General features: G+C 45.9%; 1 protein-coding gene across 1 annotated transcript in view; it reads left to right on the forward strand.

Moving 5' to 3' along the window:
• numb (NUMB endocytic adaptor protein) overlaps nucleotides 1-23,831 on the forward strand; it is a 47,658-nt gene that overhangs the window by 2,597 nt on the left and 21,230 nt on the right. Inside the window, 1 exon segment of the mRNA XM_080012204.1 lies at nucleotides 22,410-22,546. Within this exon segment, the coding sequence (XP_079868330.1) occupies nucleotides 22,421-22,546 (126 nt within the window). The 5' untranslated portion in view covers nucleotides 22,410-22,420.

The raw sequence follows: 23,831 nt of genomic DNA on the forward strand, positions 1-23,831 counted from the left end.
GACTGTGTGGGTCTCTCTGTCTCCTTTGTCCCTCCCCGTGGCCCTGGGCCTCCTATATGCAGCGATACCTGAGCCTCCTGGGCTGGGAGAGCTCATGCTTTATTCAGCCTCTGATCTCTGCTTTAATTACGACTGACCCAGCGCGGGGGGGGGAGTTGAACCAGATCCAAAATGCTTTTTTGTCCATGCCTGCTCAGATGCCTCAAAACTAAAAAAAAATAATAAAAAAAAAAGTTCCAAACACACCTAAAGGCACATGTATTGACGGTGAGAGAAGACGCGTGTGTAGAACAAGACCCGAGTGAGGAGACGCAGTGTTCTGGCCTCGTGTGTGGCTGCCAGCGTGAGGTTGCGCAGTTTGCACCTGGTCAGACATCTCATCCTTCTCTTCATCCCTCGTAATCGCCTCCTTGGCGTGGAGCGGCATGCGTTGAAGTGTTGTTGAGTGTAAATGTGCCGATATTTTAGACTAATACCTCTACAATTTGACAGTCGTATCGAGTTTACTGACAACAGTGTTTGGAGTTTGCAGAAGTCTCCTTTTTTCTTTTCGCTTTGCATGTACAAAGTGTGCAACCTAAGGTGACGAGGGCGTTTCTTAGACTGTGGAGCGCTTCCATCCCACCTTCACACAAAACATTTGGCTGTAGTCACATAAACATAAAGTGGTCAATGAATATATGTGTTTAGTGTGAAAGGTGGAGGTGTGGTGAAGAACTTAGCACTGTGTAGTTTCTTCACCGCTATCCTCCTCCACGCTGGGTGTTCATCTCACCCGCTCCCTGTCAAGGGGAGTATCCCCGTCTGCACACGCTGTCATTCTGTCAAAACAGAGTGTGTGTGTGTGTGGGTGTGTGGGTGTGTGGGTGGGTGGGTGGGTGGGTGGTTAATGGCTCCCTCTGGTCCAGGGTCCACCTGCCCGACGCGCCGCATGGTGAGACTCCCTCTGATCTGTAGTGCAGCCACGACTCTCTGTACCATCGCTGTCGTCACGGCGACGCTGCCGTCGCCGCTGTTCCCTGGTAACCGCAGCGGTTGCTTGGCGATGCAGTGATGGAAGAATGGTGACCCGGCGGGCTACGGAACAAAAAAGCCCGGAGCGTTCACCGCCTTAACCCCTTCACCCCCCCCCTCCCCCAATTTGAAGACAATAGTTAAGTGTGTGTGTTTTTGGAGACCAGCAGGTTTTTATCTCAAGCCAAGTTACTTCTTCTTTAGAATAAAATTAAATATAATTTAATATCAGATTAGTGGTCCGATATTATGTTTTTGTTGTGGGGCAGGGCGATATAGACAAAATCAAATATCAGTGACTAACAGATTAATCGATAATTTGAGGAGATTTTGGAGATGGCTGTTGGTGCTTTCATGGGATAAACACACACAAATATTTGAGAAACAATCATCACTAATTAGGATATTAGTTATCAGGGTATTATGAACATGTATTGGAACAGGTAGAACAGTCTATGAAGTTCAGGAAACCGCATTGCTTTTCCGTAGTGCTCCTTAAAGACAACATTTAGTTATATCACCATATTACCAGGACCAAAATCGCAGGCACCATCAAGGTGTGGGTATTATAGTGTGCTATCGCTTTGTGTTTGAATTGGAGCAGACTCTCAGTGTGACATTACCACCACACTCAGTCTTTTTTGATTATAAATAGGCCTGGTAAACAAGCTCTGGTTCCCAAAAAATGTAAGCGTTCTCTCCCTCTGGGCTTTCCTGTCGTGAGATCAGATCTCTTCTGCTGACTCACGGCTTCACTGGGAGACTCATTCCAGTCCATCTGGGCTCGCTTGGAGCCGTCCTGGCCGTTGTATAACTGGACAGCGTCCGATCCAAAGCCTGTTGGCAGCCCCGGCACGGTTAGATAACCCCCGGCGGATACGAGCAGGGCACAAGACCCAGTGACTGCAGGGGACAACCCGGATCGGGGCTTTGGAAGCTGCCATCGCGTTGTTCCCTACCGAGGGCGCCGTCTGATCTGTGGAAGTCATTTAGAGTGGTGGGCGTGTGAAATATTGGATGTTGAAACTACAGGAGGAGAGGGGAGGGGGGCTAATCCAATCGATGATGATCTTTCAACATCACCACGGGAGAAGTGTCAATTATTAATGAGCTATGTATCGGGTTCGGCCTCGCACCCAGCTAGGTGTTACTCATGGTGCAATGCATTTATTTTTAAGTGGCGCAACTAGCGTGTATTGGCGCTGCTAGCGTGTGCGGGTGCTACTTGCATGTGCTGGTGGCAGCCGGGCTCAGCTACCGCGCTACGTGAGGAGCGGTGAGAGACGGAGGAGGAGTGCAACTCGCTTACAGCTACTGCACTTTGTCAGCCCACACTCCTTCCAGATAGGGTGAAGTCAGGTACCAAGAATGTAGATGCTGCCATTTCTCTTCTTTTTTTCTACGTCCTGCAGGAGGAGGTGTGGGGGTGGAGAGCGGCGGTGAGATACACGTTTCCTGTGTGTTGCGTCAGTGCTGCCTCAAGTAGTTCAGATTTTTGAGCATGCACCTCCAATGACAGAAGAGTGTGTGTGTGTGTGTGTGTGTGCGTGTGCGTGTGCGTGTGCGCGCGCGCTAGGGTTGGGCGATACTGCCAATTACAATATTTTAGACCAATATATATAGATAATTTGACAACATTTTGGGGATGACTGTTGGCGCGTTCATGAAACACTTACACTCAAGAAACAGTCATTGTTAATGTGGATGTTATGACTTGATTAGAACAGTCTATAAAGTTCATAAAACTGCGTTACTTTACTGTGTGCAAGCCTTGGATAACATTGAACTGTATCACAATAACCAAAACCTCAGTGATCTAGTATCACGTTATCAACATTCTACCGATATATCACCCAGCCCTCTTTTGGTTATATAAACTGGTTATATTTTGGTTCTGATATAAACTTTATATTTAAACTTTAAGTTGATATTGCATGATGTGTAAATATATACATATATATTACACACACACACACACACACACACACACACACACACACACACACACACACACACACACACACACACACACACACACACACACACAGGCTGCCGGTATGCCCAGAGTGTTCACTCCATCCAGTCATCCATCCAAACCCCAGGCGGAGGTGGAGAGGGATGTCTGTCCTGGGAGAGAGAGGGAGCCTCAGAGGGGAACAATGGCTCCGCTGTGCTGCCGCTCCATTTGGACGCCTCCGTGCAGCGAGCAGCGCCATATGCTTCTGGCCCCTGAGCCCCTGCTGACCGGTCCTCTGGCCGCTGGTCCCCGACTCGTCTGCAGGCGGTCACGGCAGGTCTCCTCTGGCTGCAGATTATCCCACAGCGACTGTTGCCTCTGCCCTCACTGATCAAAGAAACCCAGCTGATTGTGTGTGTGTGTGTGTGTGTGTGTGTGTGTGTGTGTGTGTGTGTGTGTGTGTGTCTGTGTCTGTGTCTGTGTGTGTGTGTGTGTGTGTGTGTGTGTGTGTGTGTGTGTGTGTGTGTGTGATATGTTGGGGGGGGGGGGGTGTTCTAGTAATTTTCCATCTCTGCAGACTGTCTGTTGCTCTGTTTGGCTGCTCTGGTGTCTTCTCTGCCCGCTGTACAAGGTTTTACTGCATGTTAGTCCAGGTTCTCCAAAAGCCATGTCTGAGAAAACGTACTTATGTTGGCTTCAGGCCTGGCTGGTGTATTGATATAATCTATCGCGATACAAGACCAGATATTGACTGGGATTTTGGTTATTGCAATATTGTTAAATGCTGTGTTTAAGATCCTGTTAGGTAACTTCTGAACTTCATGGACTATTGTCGTGGTTCTCATCAACATCTCTACCTGCTCGGTCCTGACGTCTGTAAAATCGCTGCGCATTTTCTATAAGTTCTTATGCAAAAAGACTTTCACTATCCGACAATTACAAATGCAGCCTCGGATAATTTCATTCAAACAGAGAGGGGTCGCTCCTGAGACTCTTCTGCGTGGAAGTCTTTGCTCCACCTTTGCTCCTGCTGCATCATTCATTTGGGTGTTAAGTGCACAGTCATCACCAGCTCACTCGGTAGCCTGAAAACATAAAGCTGAACCGGGAGAGCGAGACAGACAGAGAGTGAGAGAGAGAGAGAGAGCAAGACAGACAGAGAGGAGGCTGGGCTGTTCAGAAACATTCCAGAAGTGATTGGGCTGCTTGTCAGATGGGCTGAATGCTCCTATTTACCTTTCTGCCGGCCAGACCGGTTTGGTGAGCGGAAGCCTGATGTCATGTTGAGCGGCTTGTTTCATATGGAATCTTGTTACTGACGCACATCCTTTACATCAACTCAGAGTAGTTTCAGAACGATTTGGTTTCCTGGATAAGTGATAATCAAATGTTTTCATGTCAAGGAGCTTCACTTTCATTCGCATTAGGCCACGGACCCTGTTTGATACGGTTTAGTCTCTTTGACCCCGATCTGAGAGGATTTCTGTTGTTTAATATGATTTAGTGTCTATACTGAAAGATAACAGTGATTTTATGAAGAAAACAGCAGTGTTTACTCTATATGCACCTAGCAGCTGCGGTACACCACTGCTGAAATATGACCACCGCTGCTGAATTATTATTATTATTATTATTATTATTATTATTATTTTGCGAATCGGGAGGAGAGGGCTCCGTCTTATCTCTTTAGAAACTAACGTTATTTTATTAATCTCACAAATTATATATCCAGGAAAAATAATACAGGAAATAATTCAAGAGGTTTATTCGTATATGTATGTGACGAGTAAACCTCTTGAATTATTTCCTGTATTTTCCACTATGGACACTTCATATCCCGGTCAATTCACACACTTGTGAGAAAAGCATATAAACGAGAAATTTGGCGCTTACCCGATAATGTCAACGATTCTAACAAGCGCTGGGTAGATGTCGACAATGAAGCATGCTGATCAGGGATTCAGGATCATCGCCCTGCAACTTCGTGCAAGTAACACACAATTACACGACAGCAAACACAATCATTTGATAGTAATATGCAAAGAAACGCGTATCTGTGAAATAAACATGTGGAAGATCCATCTTGATATGTTTCATTTGGGGGAAAGTGTTCCCAGAGAGAGTAGGTATTCCACATGCACAGGTTGATCTTCCTGGTCACTGGGAGGTGTGGAAGTTTCAATCTCAAAAGACAACTGACAGATTCCCTCACCCGCAGGCTTTCTCCTTCCCATCATTTTTCTTCATTTTTTATTTTATTTTTTGGCTTTGGAACAAGTGCCCAAGTTAAGAAATTGACTCCATCCCACTCATACATATTATTTGGATAGGATTCCCTTAAAGAAACGTCATCGTGCACAGGAAAAAAAAAAAAAAAAAAAAAAGAAAATTTGCCTCCGCTGCTGCAACTCCATCCTAAGGGAAAAACTGAAACAGTCATTGTTGTACATTGCTGAACACATGTCCTGTAAATTAAATAACGGTGAAGTTGAATTTTGAATCATTTTGCAGATGACCCCCTGAAACCTCTCGAAGGTCCCCAGATCCCACGTTGAGAACCTGTGTCCTAGATGACTCATGCTAATCATCACTGTATGGTCTTGGAAATTTTTTTGGCCCTGTTTTTCAATCTTTATCAAGTCAGCATGGTGAAAAACAGCTGTCTGTCTGTCTGTCTGTCTGTCTGTCTGTCTGTCTGTCTGTCTGTCTGTCCCTTGGCCATGTCATAAGGGCAGCATAACGCTAACATGTCTGTTCGCTCAGAAGGAAGTTCCTGTTCCGCTCAGTCCTCTCAACACTCCTGCTGCTTGCAAAATACTGCTACTGATAGACACACACACACACACACACCGAGACATGTGCTGTCCTGCTGTTAACAAATGCTGCTACTGACCCCAACACACTCCATTAACACACACACACCTGCTGTCCAACATACTGCTACAACACACACACACACACACACTGCTACCATATTATGACAAATATTTCTGCCGAGTTGAGAAACACCTGTTTACACATTTTGTTGCTGAAATAACCATAATATTGACACAAACATTACATCAACATTCACATACACAAATTTTTCCAGACTTTTGCTGTATCAGTGTATTTAATTTAAACTTTAAGACACACACACACAAATACACACACTGATACACAGGCCACTGAATTCAAAATCTCAAACTTTGGTCCATTTCCCCATCATTTATGTTGAATTTTAGTTCAAAATGACACATGAACGGAGAACTTGATGCAGCATTCTCACAATATCTGCATTGGTATCTACACCGTGTTCCAAATTATTATGCAAATTGGATTTAAGTGTCATCAACATTAAAATTTTGGTTTTTCAATTAAACTCATGGATGGTATTGTGTCTCAGGGCTCTTTGGATCACTGAAATCAATCTCTGTGATACCTCTGTGATAATTAGTTTGCCAGGTGAGTCCAATTCAAGGAAAACTTAAGAAGGACATTCCACATTATTAAGCAGGCCACAGGTTTAAAGCAGTATGGGAAAGAAAAAGGATCTCTGCTGCGGAAAAGCCTCAAGTAATGCAATGCCTTGGACAAGGTATGAAATGGAGTGGCTCGGTGGCGCAGTGCATTGCACTGCTGCCTCACAGCAAGAAGGTCCTGGGTTAGATTCCCGCCTGGGGTGCTGTTGGCACCGTGCTGCGGCGGGTTATCTCCCGAATAGGAGCCTTTCTGTGTGGAGTTTGCATGTTCTCCCTGTGCTCACATGGGGTTTCCTCCACCTCACGTCAGTAAGGACCCCCCTCAAAAACATGCCCCCATCATGGTCTGACCAGCAATGGACATTTATCACCTGGTCCCCGGGCGCGTCCAAGAATGCTGCCCACTGCTCCTGGCTGTGCCCCCGGAGGAAGGACAAGCCAGGATGGGTCAAAAGCAGAGAATCCATTTCACCGGCCACCATCAAAGCATCTGCGTGTGTGTGTGTGCAAGCATGTGTTGTAGTGTGGTGTGTTGCGTGACTAATAAAGACTGTTTCTTCTTCTTCTTCTTCTTCTTTCTGAAAACATTAGATATTTCATGAAAACTTAAGCGTGATCATCGTACTGCGAAGAGGTTTGTGGCTGATTCAGAGCACAGACGGGTTGGTGCAGGTAAAGGCAGAATGAGGAAGCTTTCTGCCAGACAAATTAATGGGAATAAGAGAGCAGCTGCTAAAATGCCGTTACAAAGCAGCAAACAGGTATTTGAAGCTGCTGGTGCCTCTGTAGTACCGCAAACCTCAAGGTGTAGGATCCTCCAGAGGCTTGCAGTTGTGCATAAACCTACTATTGGGCCCCCCCGAACCAACGCTCACAAGCAGAAACGGTTGCAGTGGGCCCCGAAATACATGAAGACTCATTTTCAAACAGTCTTTTTTACTGATGAGTGCCGTGCAACCCTGGATGGTCCAGATGGATGGAGTAGTGGATGGTTGGTGGATGGCCACCATGTCCCAACAAGGCTGCCACGTCAGCAAGGAATCATGGGGAGAGAGCTGGTGGGCCCCTTTAGGGAAAATGACCTCGGCAAAGTATATAGAGTTTGTGACTGACCACCTTTCTTCCATGGTACAAAAAGAAGAACCGTGCCTTCCGTAGCAAAATCATCTTCATGCCTGACAATGCACCATCTCATGCTGCAAAGAATACATCTGTGTCATTGGCTGCTATGGGCATAAAAGGAGAGAAACTCATGGTGTGGCCCCCATCCTCCCTTGACCTCAACCCTAATGAGAACCTTTGGAGCATCCTCCAGCAAAAGATCTATGAGCGTGGAGGCAGTTGGCATCAAAACAGCAGCTCTGGGAGGCTGTTCTGACGTCCTGCAAAGAAATTCAAGCAGAAACTCCAAAACCTCACAAGTTCAATGGAGGTAAGAACTGTGAAGGTGATATCAAAAAAGGCTCCTATGTCAACATGTAACTTGGCCTGTTAAGATGTTTTTGATTGAAATTGCTTTTGAGTTTAGTAAATATGACCTCCTAATGCTGACATTCAACAAGTGACCATTTTCAGTTCTTTACAACAGATATGTTTTGAAAATCTGTTGTGCGTAATAATTTGGAACAGTGCATTTTGAGTTTTTTATTTTTGAAAAAAATACTGTTATCACTGGGAGGTTTGTTCAGTAAAATTTGAATTATACCCTAACGGTTGATGACATGAAAATTATGCTGACTGTCATTTGCATCGACTATTTAGGAAAATCAGAGGGAAATATAATTTGCATAATAATTTGGAACGCGGTGTATGCATCCCATACATATTGTATACCGAAGTTGTATAACAACCAGAACTAGTGCCGTGCCCGTTCAAAACATGGCTGTTTGTGAAAGTCGCAGTGAAAAACACCGGAGAAATACTATTTCTCACGGGAAGAAACACACCCAAGTCGCGACTTTTGGATAAAGCTGTTCGCTTGTTTATTCTAGATTGTATTAATGTTACACGTGTCGCGTGTCCACACCAAACGTGCCTGTTCGGAATGTGCCGATTGCTTTCATGGGAAGCCCCGCCCCCCGCTGGCTCACTGTTCTTGCGGGAAGCCCCGCCCACGCCTGGCTGGCTGTTCAGTGTCTATTGAAGGCTTATTAATATTCATCTTGTGTCCAAATTGCACTATATTCTACACCGCACGTCCCTGGATCCCCAGCAATACACCCATTAAGTGTGAAATAGATCAGATTGGTTGTCTAAATAATCCCAGGACTTACATACTGAGATTCCTTGCTTTATATAGTAGTTAGATATGGTGCTTGAAAACCTGTGAAACATAATGTTGCAGAGGATCCTACATGATTACTTTGTCCTGCCCTATCACGCTCTGTTTTTCCCATCTCTGCACTGACAAAGTGCAGAAAAATTTACCCAGGAAAATTGAATTCCACCTAGAGCGGTCTCTTAAGCGGTTTTGTGGAGCAAGCTAATTGCTCATTGGCAAGTTTTGGTAATTTCCTCCTATTTATCCACCTCCGTTTGCAGTTGTCCATTGAAGATTAGAATGTCAAGTCTTTCTTTCATCTTTAAATTTGCAATCTTATTAGATTAGGGTTTTTTTCGTTTGTTTTTTTTAAGAAACTGTTTGGGCACTTGCCTGTGTCTGTAAATCAGTGGCACTGCAGCAAGTCAATGCCCCTAATGATAGACTGGTGGAAACGGCAAAGCCGCTTGGCAGCTACAGAGTATAGGTTTCATATGTGTTCTGTAATAGAAGGGCCTGAGAGGAGCATGGGAGGCCTGGAGAGGAGGATGGGAGGCCTGGAGAGGAGGATGGGAGGCCTGGAGAGGACGGTGGGAGGCCTGGAGAGGAGGATTGGAGGCCTGGAGAGGAGCAATGGAGGCCTGGAGAGGAGCAAGGGAGGCCTGGAGAGGAGTCTGTGCGGGGTTCCCATAGAAGCAACACTCATGGTGGAGGTCTTCTGTTTTAGGTTGGAGGAGGAAATTGAACAGCAGAGGTTCCTCCCCCTTCATCTACACAACTAAAGTACATTGGCCTTGATGTACTTTAAAATAAGTCAGTGTAATATTTCAAATTCATGTTGAGGAGAATTACTCATGTGAACTACAAAATAGTGACTCACAATATCTTAATTTCCTCACGATGCTTAATTCCAAAGGACCATGAACTTATTGAACTATCAACCCTCCCTTTCTGAACGGGAATACCAGCCAACTCAATATCTCCACTCAAACTGCTGCTGCTCCTTCAGCGTGCCTGCACTATTAGCCAAATGAATGGTTTCAATGTGAGGGTTGTCAAACGCAGACTGATTTTGTTGTTACTTTGCTACGGGGAACATTGTTACAGATGGAGATCTCTGGAAATACGCGCATCGCTGAGGTTTTGTTGTTGCATTTGGGCCGGGGCCAGGCGTGGCTGAGGTGACGCTGCGACTCTTAACCGCTGATTCCAAAGACCTTAAACCAACACGGGCCTCGCTGAGCCGCCTCGGGCTGCGGCGACGTCACCCTCCGCCCCGCTCTGAATCAGCAGATCTGCAGGAAGCGCGGTCAGGGTTCCGCCGGGTGCCAGGCCCGGCAAACAAGAACGGAGCACAGCACAACACGCGTGCGCAAAATGCACGGTGTCTGATTTGTTGTCCCGTGTGGAGTGGCTTGATAGATACGCTGTTCCAAAGCCCCAGGGTTCCCTCACGAGGCAGGCGTACATCTCAAATGTTTATTTTGTGGTTTTTTTCCAAGGTGACGTTGAGGATTTTTACTGTTCAGCCAAAATGTTGCAAGAAGATTTGAATAGAAAAAAAAAAAAAAAATCTGAATTCTCTGTGGGGAAATATTGAATTGAATGGCACTGTACTGATCACCAGGGGAATTCAGAAGATTCACTCTTTTCATGGTCAGGGTGAAACAATCACAGTTTTGCGACTGGCAGTTGGTCATGTACTGTTAGAAAATCCCGTATCTGACACTTTATCTATTCCATTTTGAGAAACACCATGTTCCACCTTCCTGGTAAAACCCACATCAAATTCGTTCAGTCATAGAAGGAATACTGAGCAATACGACAAGACTGTCATTCGTCATCCTAGTACGAGCGTCCCCTCATGCAGCACGACTTTGTCGTACTAATTGAGGATGATGACGACGTGTGGCTTAAAGTTTCAAAAAACGATATTGGATGAGATTAGAACACTAGAGTTGTGATAAACCTGGGATTGATTTTTTTTATTTTTTATTTTTTGGTGAGTACATATCAAGAGATTTACTTTCCCCGCTCCTTTTAATGAATGCTTTCATATCGAGTTGTTTTCACTGCTAAAACTGTCAGCTTTTTTTATTTTTTAAATTCTTTTAAACCGTCAGCACCTGCTAAGGCCCGTCAGAAAACCCTGCCTCAGTCGTTTTGCATGAATTATTAGATTTTCTTTCCTAGAGATCTCTGGGCAGCCGCAGTTATCCTGTTGTCGTGCAGGACCTGGCCCTGAGTATGTTAATCTGTCAACTATTAACTCTGCCGCACTGAGCTCTGGTGAATGTGTAACCTTGTCGCCGTGTCCCATATGACAGCTAGCATGAACCGCCCCCAACTCCACGTCTCTCAAGAACATCAAGTGTCGTAAAAGAGCCGTCACCGCCGTGAGGCCTTGGCAAGTTTAGTGCTGATATAAACGAGCCTGGGTGGAGTGGTGTGTGTGTGTGTGTGTGTGTGTGTGTGTGTGTGTGTGTGTGTGTGTGTGTGTGTGTGTGTGTGTGTGTGTGTGTGTGTGTGTGTGTGTGTGTGTGTGTGTGTGTGTGTGTGTGTGTGTGTGTGTGTGCGCGCGCGCGTGTTTTTGGAGTGCGCGTCATGCCGGCGACGTCGAGGAGGGGAAAAAGTGAACGCGGTTCCTATGAGTAGTTTTTTGGCTCGGAGCTCCACGCAGTTGCACAATAAAGAGTCAAGGTCAGCGTGCGGCCGGCGGCCTGCAGCAGGAGCACTCTGACGGGGACGCACACCCACCCCCCCTACCCCGAGGACAGAACGTTCACAAAACAGTCATTCTTCTCGGTGGAACGCTCTTATTTTTAGGTCAGCTGTAGTTGTAGTTGATGAGCCCTCACTCGGTTGGAATGGAAGCTGGACGTCAGTGTTTGACTGCTGTGGGTGGCACTGAAGGTCTCGCCACCTCAGGCAGGACGCCGCTTTCAATATGCTTTTGCTATTTTTTTTTTATCACACTCATAGTTTACCTCCTGCTCTGTTTGCCTTTCCCCGGCAATCATTTATGGGAGGACAGCGCTTCCATGGCGCGGGCGACGTTTTTCAATAGCGCCTACCCACACGTACCTTGACTTTTTAATACCAATTCCTGAAAAATAATTTTCTCGACCCCGGCTTTCTCTTCTTGATACGGGACAAATGTGAAGGTCGTTTATCGCTCTAAATTGGAAGCATCTTTGCCTGGCTTTAGAAAGACATCCTGTTTCGCGGAAAGAAAAAGATGCTTTTACTCTTACAGAATAAACCCTTTTAGTTTTGTATCCATGGTGTCGTTGCAGTGAGTTCACCATCACATTATATTTGGAACACGGTTTCAGGTTAAGTTGTCAAAAATGGGTAATCTCACTTTAGTTGTACCTGAAAATATCAGTGTTGGTATTCGCTCTCTACTCGACCCCAAACAAATGGTGTTGGTGGGTCCCTCGCCAATAACAGAGTATTGACTTTTGATCGCCAGACCTAGCCCAGTTCATGGCAGCACAGCCGGACATATTGATTGTGTCTGAATCAGAGTCAGGCCTTGGGCTGTGTGGGTGGGGTCGTGTAGTTGGTGTGGTGTGTCGTGTAGTGGATGCGAGGGTGTGTAATCACAGTGGTGGCCAGGGGCTGGTGTCAGGTGCTGCCCTGCTGCTGCCTTGGCAGCTACCATGTGTCCCCAAAGTGATCTGTGACCAACTGGTGAGACACAACGCTGGCTGCGCAATTTCCTGCTGAGCTGGAGACACACACACACACACTGGACCCTTGTCTTTGGGAGGAAGGGTGCGAAAAGTTTAAGTGGTCTGGCCCTCAAATACAAATGGCCATCTTTAACCATTTATTGTGGGGAAGTCCCAGCAACTAGGCAAATTGCAAGCTCTGACCAATATTGTCGAGGTTAAATTTGCATTATTTCAATATGAATTCCAAAAAGCCTGATTCATTCCATTAAATAAAATAAAAAAATAATAACAATTATAATAATTTGTATTAATTCCTGGAGGCACGGATGTGGATGAAAGTCCAATGTGCGCACACACACACACTGAGCGCTACAATATGAAGCATGGTAGAACTTCTCTACGCCACACCCTCGTCGTGTCTCCTCCTGTTTGAACTTTGACCTCTACGAGTCGCTCAGTGGCTCAGGAAGCCGGGGTCATCGCAGGGCGGCGAGCAGACTGTGGAGCCCAGCGCACAGTAGCAACACCCCCATTCCCACCGCTTCCTTCCTCAGTGCAGTACCACCCATTCGTACCCAGTCTTCATCTTCCTTTCTTTCTGGCTGGAGGGTCATGCGGTGGAATAGCCCCGTCCTACAGGAGCCGTCCTACAGGAGCCGTCCTACAGGAGCCGTCCTGTTCAACGTTCATCAGCACTGAGGGACATCTTGGGTTCCCCAAAACAGCCCCGTTTCTGGAGCTGAAAGATGAGTTAGTTTTACCATGGCTTTATATTTCTAAATATATTCTCAACTCTTTGTGTCGGTCCAACTCACTGCAACGCCCTCCTCAACCAGAAACAATGAAATACTGAAATGTCCAGTAAGGGTTATGGCCATTATTATGGTCTGTGAAGCTGTTTGAGAAGTCTGTATGTTGCTACCCTAATAACACTGATATTTTCAGCAGATGTCTTGAGGCTGGTCTCTGGTTCCTTGACGCGGATCAATTGCAAAATGTAACCATCATAGTGAAATACCGTTTTACTGCCACTGTTACCTTTTAAAGTAATAATTCCCTAAATCTGGATGCAGAGTTGCAGTGAAAAGGAGACAGACACGACAGGTGTGTGCTGTGTCTTACTCTGAAGCGGTGATTGGTTGACGGTGTGTTGCTGCTTGGTGAATGAGCTGCTGTGCTGTGTCCTCCGTATTGGAGCGGTCAAGATCCGTGAGTAAACAAATACCACGTGTATTGAGAGAGGCAGACTTCTCCACAGAATCGACTGTAACTCGCTTTATTCTGAAAGGATTTTGATGAAATTGAGTTTGTTATAAACGTGACGTACATGTTTATACGTACATTATTAAATTCTGTTACTGGGGCCGGATCTAATCATATTTTTTTCATTCACTACCATGTTTAAAGGAAGAAGGTATCCTGCGTGCCTCATATTGCACTTTCATCTACTGATTGAGTATTGAATATTTTAGGATGTTGTTTTAATATAAGCCCACGGGCAAAAGTTCCTTGCTTGAGGTGATTTACGGAATTAATGGAAAGCAAAGTTATATTTATCTCCCCTTTTTCTTTTCTTTTTTCTTATTTGTTGTTGTTGCTGATCCGCAATGTTTTTTTATATATAAATGCAGTATACATTACACAACCTCCCACTGCACACCCTAAGCCTAGTAGTTATGTAATGGTGCATTCTAAAGGCTTAGTATTTACATCATGGTATATGAAGATAGACTCCCAGGACGTACTCCCAGTTCAGTCTCGCTCGCTGTCAGTGATTATATCTGCACAAACTCAAACTTTGATGTGAACCAGCATGGAGCCATGCTGCGCTGGGTGAACTGAGAGAGGCCTCCACGGACACTCCATGATGTTCCCTCCGTTTTACACGTTGGAAACATTTGCTGCTTCACATTTTCGGGACAAATGGCCGTGATGGGTTCTCAGTTCCTCGGGGGGTAGAGCAGGTTGTTTGCTAATCAGAGGGTTGTTGGTTCCATTCCTGTCAAAGTATCCTTGAGAGGGGTGTGTGTGTGTGTGTGTGTGTGTGTGTGTGTGTGTGTGTGTGTGTGTGTGTGTGTGTGTGTGTGTGTGTGTGTGTGTGTGTGTGTGTGTGTGTGTGTGTGTGTGTGTGTGTGTCAGTCATCAGGGGAGGATACCAGGTAGTCCACACTGAATTGTAAATGTTATTGTGGGTCTTTTGCTCCGTCGTTTGTTTTTCTTTCTTTTTATATAAATGCTTCTAAGTGGTGTGTATTATTTTTATGGAGGTGATGCTTGAATCACCTTGGGATGAGAGCAATTTTGTCCCCACTTGGCACTTATAATGTTGCAGGTTGTGCCGCTCGGCTGCTCTATTTTCTATTTATTTTTGAGTACAGAAGCATAGGAACTGTGAAGGAACATCTTTCCAGAAAACCTGCCTGCGGCCCTCTCTGTGTTGTTCTGAGGCAATTTGCAGTAATTAGATGGAATGAAGACGGGAGCGATGAGGCCCAAGTCACAGCTGAGTTGCTTGTGACTGTTACCATGGCCCCTGTGCTCACAAAACGCACTGTACAGTACTATCCACAGTGAATGGCAGCAAATGTTTAAATTCCACATTTGAATTTCAGCTCCTAAAGTCTGAAGCTCCCTCCGACTGGACTCCTTGTTAAAATAAGGTGCTAGAGGTCATTCTACCCAGATTGGCTGTGGTTTACTTGTGATTACTTGTGGGAGTTCTTCTGGACAGGATCTAACCAATGGATTCAGTATAGAATGAAATGTTCTATTAATGAGATGGCTCAGGATAAAATACTACATCGCGTTCCAATCATATTCCAACCAAATCAATTTAGAAATTGAAATTGAATTCTATGGCGGTATGTAGTAGGTTTTTTATTTATTTATTTTTTTTGCCGTCCCTGCTTTATTTTAAAATACTTTTCATTTTATATATTTAATATACAGTATATTCACAAAAAAATCACTGCTGAGGGTGGGTTAACTTTTCAGGTGAATGCACTTCACGCTCTTGACGGGTGTCACTGTGGAGGTGACTGTGATTTGGGTGAAGGGTTTCGTCCTGCGCTGAGGTGTTAATAAATAAATACAATCACAAGGATGCTCTTTCTCTCTCTCTCTCTCTCTCTCCGTTTTACCCGCTCTACCTTGAACTTGTGACTTCTTGACCTTTTACCCCATTCCCCACAGTCCACCCCCACCCCAGCCTCCCATTCCCTTCTGATGAAACACATTCTTCACCCAGATTCCTTCTTATCCTCCTTCCCCTCCTGCCCTCTTTTTTTTTTTTTTTTTTTTTTACATAAGTATGCCAAGGTAGAAACCGGGGCCCGTAAAATTGGATTAGCACGCTAACAGCATTTTTCAAATTCTCTGTCGGCACCCCCCACCCCCACCCCTCACCCTGCGCGCCGTGTCGTACCACCGCTGATAACACGGAGCACTCGTTTTCGGGGGGGGGGGGGGATGGATTGAGGCGCTCAAACGTTGTTGCTGCCGCTGTTGAGATACCAGCGAAGCCGCCGCCCCGACACGGTGGAGCATGATGGAGGGATGGACGCAGGCCTTCTTCACTTTCACTGCTTTTTTTTTTTTGTTTAACTTTCTCTTCTTCTCATTCCGTTCATTCATTCACTGGTGACGCTCTTGCTGTGATCTGTCCGTCTCTCCATCCTTCCCCCTCTCTCCCTCTCCTCTCCCTTTCTCTCTCTCCACCCCCCACTGTCTGTCTCAATCTTGTGCTCTCTCTGACTCGCAACCTCCCTTCTCTCAATTTCTCTGTCTTTCTTTCTCCTCTCTCTCTCGTTTTTCCTCTCCCTCTCTGTTAGTCTCTCTCTGGCATCCTTCTGCAAGGATTAATCAGTTTTCCATTCCTGGAGAGATTATTCAAATACTGTTACGTCTGCAGCCCTCCATCCCGACAGCACAAAGTCTCCCAAAGTCAGTCTCTCTCTCTCTCTCTCTCTCTCTCTCTCTCTCTCTCTCTCTCTCTCTCTCTCTCTCTCTCTCTCTCTCTCTCTCTCTCTCTCTCTCTCTCTCTCTCTCTCTCTCTCTCTCTCTCTCTCTCTCTCTCTCTCTCTCTCTCTCTCTCTCTCTCTCTCTCTCTCTCTCTCCGTGTGAATTCTGTCTACTTGTTTTTCTCCACCTCCACCTGGCCGTGTCTTTTTGCTCACTTACATCTCTCCCGCTGATCCATCTCTCTGTTTTTCCCTCTGTGTTTGTACGTTCCCTCTCTCCTTGTCCACCTAATCCTGCCCCATGTTGGAAATATACGTCGGGATTATAGAGAGTTTTACATACTATCAATGTACGACACATTTCGACATCTGATGTATGATATCAGACAGATATCAGAACACGTTCATTTTTATTTTTTTTAAAAAAGCTTTATTTTGTCTTAACCCAGACGCCTGAGAATTAGTGCTGGGTATTGGCTTTAGCATATCAATATTGTGATATGAGGCTTTATATTGTCTAGGATTTTTATTATCTTAACTTAGTGGTATGGTTAAATGTTGTTTTTAAGGATCATTACAGTCAAGTAATGCATGCTTTCTGAACTGCTTGGTCGTAAGGTCCTCATTACTAATGGCTATTTCTAAAATATTTATTGTGTGTAAGTACAGGCAACCGGTTAATGGGGGGCGCTACAGTCCCCCCCCCCCAACAAAGTAAAATAAACCTGTCAAAAGGAAGTAGGTTGTTAGGAAATCTCACATAAAATACCTTGGATAAAGACAGTGGTTAATCAAAAATGTTCTCTTTTTGTCAAATTTCTATTAAGTTTTTAAAATCTTGTTTCCTACCCTGAGTGCGTTTGCAGTGTGCCCATACTCAGGGTTCAGTGGAGCGGGCATTTCTTTTACTTTCTGGTGACATTCAGAGTGTCACTCTGATTGGCTGCCGCAGGAAAATTCCTTGGGCACAGTTTTCATTGTGCTCAGAGCCGCTTGGCGAGACTCAAAATAACGACTAAATAATTTTAATCATTTATTGGAGTGAAATATATGAACATTAGTTCAGTCCAGTGATAACGTTTGTAATAAAACTTCTTTGTTTATTGTGAGAAACCTTGCCTCACGTGTTCTCACGGTCTTTCATTTGGACGGCAAAATCGTGGTTCACAAAATGAAGACATCATCTCTCCTCTTCATCTTCATCTCTCCTCACGTCTTCACGTCTGCCTTCCTGCATCCGTCAAAGTAATTTGGTTTCCCTGAGTTTCCGTTTCTCTCCCACTCTCCCTTCCTGATTACTGTCAGCTTCCACATTAGTGTCTGTTCTGCTGCAGTAATTGTCTAGTTAACTAATCAAGTTCATAACACACACAGACACACGGTTGAGAGAGGAAGGCTCTTTCACACATATTGATCAGCTCCGGCGCTGTTCTTCCACTTGTAAAATTGCTGAGATACCTGAACCTTGTTACCCAGACTGGGTTTCCCATGGGCTCATTGATGCGCCTGCGGAGCGAAGTCTAGCCCGTCTGGTTCGATCCCACAGAAGTTTCCCACACAAAGTGTTGAAAAAGTGAATCTAGCTATGATAGAAAGGTGTAGAACACACAGTGCATCACAGCTTGCTGCGTATGGGAGCGCTCACAGTGTCCATGCTGACCCCTGTCCACCACCCAAAGCACCTACAATGGACATGTGAGCATCAGAACTGGACCATGGAGCAATGCAAGAAGGTGGAGGTCTGATGAATCACGTTTTCTTCTACATCATGTGGATGGGTGGGGTTAGGGTCGGATGCGATGGAGCATCTGTGGGATGTGCTGGAACAACAAGGCCGATCCATGGGGGCCCCACCTCACAACCTCCAGGACTTCCACTCTGTGAGGTGAGTACTGGAGGTAAGTTATGGTAAAGATTAATTTAGGAGGATTTAGATGTATATTTAATACAACACAGACAATTAATCCTATTATATAATTATAGAACCCAGAATCGCGATTGTGGCGCCGCCCCTTGCAGCCGCCTGCGCGAGCACCGCGTGTCAATTACGCATATTTGAGTATTTTTCGAGCTTATAGAGCTTGTGCACAATCACCGAGTGTCATGACATTTCACTGCATATATGTACGACCGTATGTGTATGTGTGTGACAAATAATCTCTTGAACTTGAACTTAAACTTAAAGGATCTGCTGCTAACGTCTTGGTGCCAGATACCACAGGAGACCTTCAGAGGTGTTGTGGAGTCCATGCCTCCACTGGTCACAGCTGTTATGGCGGCACGAGGCGGAGCTACACAATCTATAGGGAGAGGGTGATCGCCACCATAAACTGATTATCATCATGACCAGACTATCCAATTACCCATCAGCCCGATCTATTTATTTCTCTTTTTTTTTTTTTTTTTTTTCTTTCTTAAAGTCCATCTCTCTCACCTCTTCATCAGACCAGTCGACCAACTGGGTCTTGACTAAAGCCTCCTCACATGACCACCACTCCTCACCCCAAACAGACCCAGCTCTGGCTTCATGGATCTGTGGCGCAGCTCACCTCACAATGTGGAGTAACCTGCCGCCTGCTTTTATTTTGGCAACACCTCGCAGTTGCACATCGTGACGTAAACGGGCGCACGGCCGAGCACCGACACGTGCACAAAGGCGACTGCCCGCCGGCCTCCATCTTCCTCCACTGTGTGCACGCTGTGTGTTTTGCAGCCTTCCTGTCATGCACACTATGGACCACAGCGAGCAGCAGGATGCTGTGTGGGCCGAAAGCTGCACTGTGATCAGCGTTTAAGGGTTTCAGGGCTGGAGTTTAGTTTAATAAGACATGAGAGGAGTCGTTAAGTCCCACGGTGGAATTATGGGCCACCGTAAGCCTGGGGATCTGGATCACGCACACACCCCCTTAGTTGAATTGCACCAAATGTGTCCGGGACCAAGGCAGCGCGGCTGCTGTAGAACAGAGCTCATCGCTAACCACAGCTTCACACTGTTCAAACTGCTTTAAGATAGAAATGAAAGGTGGCAAACATGATACTATTACCACATGCCTGCACCAACTGACAACACACAGAAGGAAATGCAAGGCAACGTACAGATGAGGCAACACTGCAAATATTTTCCTAACATACCGTTTTGTCTTATCTGTTGCTCAAGAGAATCTGCATTTCTCCACTTCTTTCGACAATTGTCATTATTTGTTATCCTCTCTGCAGACTGTGTGCAGCCATGGTACAACTTAAATTAATGAGTAGAGCGGGAGGGAGCATCTCTTGCTCTTAGTGGCTTGATTATCTTGTTTTCAGACAGGCTTCTGTTTTCCTCTCCGCCGCTGTGTGGTTGAGCGGTACTACACACACACCAGGTGTGTTTATTTCATGACACCCGCAAGAGCACTTGGCTGTGATTACGATTACCCTCGCATGCGGGAACAGGCACCATGCCTCGTTAGCCTTGGTCTGTCTGGTTCCCAGACGCTCACCGTGTGAACTGCTATCTGTAGCTAGGCCCGCGGGGTTTCTCTCTCTCTCTCTCTCTCTCTCTCTCTCTCTCTGTCTCTGTCTCTCTCTCTCTCTCTCTCTCTCTCTCTCTGTGTGTGTGTGTGTGTGTGTGTGTGTGTGTGTGTGTGTGTGTGTGTGCGTGTGTGCGTGTGTGCGTGTGTGCGTGTGTGTGTGTGTGTGTGTGTGTGTGTGTTCTGGAGGGAGTTCAAGCCACAGATCGCTGCTGAGTGCCACGCTGCCCCCTGTAGCGGCTAGCAACCATCAGCGCAGGTGGTGTAATGGATGTGAGAACATGACCGGATCTTAAAGGATCAGTTCGCTGTTTATTTCAACCCAGTCCTGATTAAAATTTTGGTTCCCATCATTTACAACTGTTTATAGCAGAACCGGAATGCTTTACTCTTGAGAAACTTACCTCTGCCGCGACTTATCACTGTGCTCGAAACAGCCCTATCAGGCTTAGTCTGTAGAAACAACATTCAATCTCCTTTATTTAAAAAGGCTTTTTGCAAATTCGGCAGTACATCTAATGTGTCATATTGGCTACAGCAGGTTGTCGAGTAGGAAGCGACACAACTTCCTCTTTCTAGTCTCTTACCTTATTTAGGATGTAGCCAAATGAGCTAATTTGCGGAAGTGCAAATTAGGCAATAAAACCCTAAAAAAAAACCTGATAAAATGCAGGGACTGTGACCATTTTTTTCTTCTGTATTTATTGTGAGTATATTATTGTATAATGGATTGCGTTTAATCACATTCAGAAGCTGCAGCAGTGGTAAGTTCAAAATAGTTGTACATGATGGAAACCAACCAACCAACATGTCATTGAGGCCTGAGTTGAACAACGCCGAGCCTATGGTTTAAATTCTACCCACCACACGAGTCCTTTGCTGTGGCTTTGTGTTGTTTTTTTTTATCACAACGCGCAGTCAGTTTGCTGCCGATGCAGACTGTTGTTAGCTGCAGGAGCGGTGTGGTGTGGAACAAGGCAGAAGGGATGACTGCGGTATGGTGCACTGCCCACAGGCCTGCAGCCTGGCCGGGGAAAAATAACTCACCTCACACCAGAACAATCATCTCCTATCAGGACAGGCTTCATTATGCAAACACTGTTCATTGTGTGTGTGTGTGTGTGTGTGTGTGTGTGTGTGGGCGTGGGCGCGCTCAGGGCTTGCGACGCGTAAGTGAAGGATCCCGCTCGGCAAGTGTTTGCGCCGCGAGTCCAAAATGATCCAAGTCCAAGATATCACTGGCGTTTTGGACCGTTGATTTTCCTCAGCACAACTAATGGAACACTCACTTCGCGTTTAACTTTTTTTTTTTCTTTTCTTTTTATTGCGACATTTAAACACCAGTTTAAAACTCCACTTCGATTTGGACAGAAACATTTGATTGCGAAACCAAACGACTCTCGAGAAAGATCACGATCGGCTCGAATAATTGCGATCGAGTCGTTATGTAATAATTGCGCAAGCTGTCTGAGCAGCGCTCTGGTGTGGAGTGTGCATATGGTAATCATTTGGACATATTGTGTAATTAGTCTCACCGGATCGTTGCACAGATAACTGCGTCCTGCGTAGCACCAGCGCCGGGATCAAAGCGCAGACGGGCTCGGATCCACAGCGGCTCAGCGCCACGGATCATTACATAAAAGAAACAAAAGATTTGGGATTAGGGAAGCAGGTTATGTAAACACATCGTGCTTTTTGCGCGCCTCCGTCCAAAGTCGCTTGGGTGGGAAGTGTGCGCCTCGTGTAAAACCATCAAGTGTTTCCTCTGAGAGCCGTGGAGATGGTGTGGCCGTTAGCACCGCGTCGTCACCTCGGACAGGGTGACGTCGTCGTCGCTCCCCCGCTGGTGAGGGCGCGACCCATCACGCCCCACCTCTCCTTTCCTTTTTCCCTTTATAAAAATGATTGCCAACTCACGTCAGCAGATAAGTGACTAGATTAAAAGAAAGAAAGATAATCCCAGTAATGATCTGAGAACCAAAAAAAAAAACCCCACCACCTCATTATGTCAGAGCCCTCGGGTGGGGGTTTCGCGGTGTGTTGTGGCGCAACATTTTGCGGCGGAAAAAGGCGACAAGGCGAAAAGGAGATGTTGATATCAAAGAGTGTTTCTTCAGCCAAGTGCATTTACATATGTGAGGAATTTGTTGTGGCAAGGACGAGTGCATAGCTGTACAAACAATTAGCACGAAAAGCTGAATATCTGTTTAAAAAAAAAAAAAAAAAAAAGGCCAAAATGTACAAAAATAGCCAGAAATAAAGAACAGAAATAGCCAAAATTATACATGATACAGAATATATTAAGTGTAATTATATGCACAGGATAATGTATAGGTATATACAGCAAGGTATAAATTATTACTGTCTTCTATATATTGCAGTGTGTTTAAACGTGCTCATTTTGAATCTATGCATTCATTTGTCCAATTTGTTTCCAGTCAAACGTTGTGGAAAATATTGGGGCTGTTTGCATCGAGCCGTGGCTCAACGTACGGCGGAAGGCGGCGCGTCCTTCCACCCCGGCTCACACGCTGTCCCTCCCTCTCTCTCTCCCTCTCGCTGCCAGGGGGCTCAGCGATGAACAAGCTACGGCAGAGCTTCCGCCGAAAGAAAGACGTGTACGTGCCCGAGTCGAGCCGGCCGCACCAGTGGCAGACGGACGAGGAGGCCGTGCGCAGCGGCAAATGCAACTTCGCCGTCAAGGTGATTGTCTCACACACACGCACACACACACACACACACAGCTCTATAGTCATATCGATTGTGATACACGTGCACGCCGGGCTTTAAAACGCTGCCCAGCACCAGTTCCTCCAAGGACGCTGCTTGTGATTAATCATTGGCAGCCAGCGCTGCTTTTATCCAGGTTGAAGGAAGGTGTGTGTGTGTGTGTGTGTGTGTGTGTGTGTGTGTGTGTGTGTGTGTGTGTGTGTGTGTGTGTGTGTGTGTGTGTGTGTGTGTGTGTGTGTGTGTGTGTGTGTGTGTGTGTGTGTGTGTGACCTGTCCGCTGGCTACCCTGGAGCATCCAGGGGTGTCCATTAGAGGAGAACACACGGCGCACACAGGGACTAGCTCTGCTACTGAAGCGTAAAAACACAGCGGCGAGAGGTGAGGAGAGGTCTTCGTGCTGTGAAGCCTTGGAACTGAGCAAACGGAGTGTGGAACGGCTCCCATCGTACAGTATGTCGACGTACAGTATGTGCGTGCGCTTCACCCGGGTTACCATGGTAATGCGGGGAGCGGTTGAAGTCATCCGGAGTTGGAAAGCGGCAGAAGGGGAAGCTTGACGGATCGCAGCGTCGAAATGGGTTTTACTCAGTAAGGTCGTTGGCAACGCGAGGCGTCTCCGCCTTCTGATCTTCGTTTGGACGGGCTGTTTAGGCTTTCAAGTGCCTCCGCCGTGCACTGCGTGCGTGTCGGTTGCTAAACCTTCTTCTGAGATGAGTCTCTGACGTCCGTCTTCATCACAACGGGACTTTGTGTGTTTTTTTATATTTATCTATTTATTTTTGCCATGCAAGTTCTCTACGATCCTATTTTAATGCTGTTTAAAAATAGTTTTCATTCTTTACGCTCGAATCTAGCTCAAGCGGATTCATCAAAATAACTTTTTTGCTCATTTCTTTTTGGCCCAAACTGATGGATGACCTGCCTGGCTATTTTTCTTTTCTTTGCAAGTGTGAAACAACAAAAGAATAAAGATGAAGCTATCGTTGGCTCCAGGTTTGAATACTAGACGTCAGACATCACATGGGTGAATCTAAAGCTACACCGAGAGTAGGAAGTGTCTGTCTGTCTGTCTGTCTGTGGGTGTGTGTGTGACATTGTCGCCGGAGGTAGACGAGTAAATGGACGGAGGGAGAGAGTCGAAACCAGAGGGTGAAGTGAACCTCACTTTGGGTTCAGTTTTGGGAATTCCCCCCCTTCGTAAGCCCTCTGTGCCATGTTAATGTGGAGAAAACGGCCAATTTTCCACCCTTCACCACAC

Source organism: Zeus faber (genome assembly GCF_960531495.2).
Source record: "Zeus faber genome assembly, chromosome: 13".
Lineage (NCBI taxonomy): Eukaryota > Metazoa > Chordata > Actinopteri > Zeiformes > Zeidae > Zeus > Zeus faber.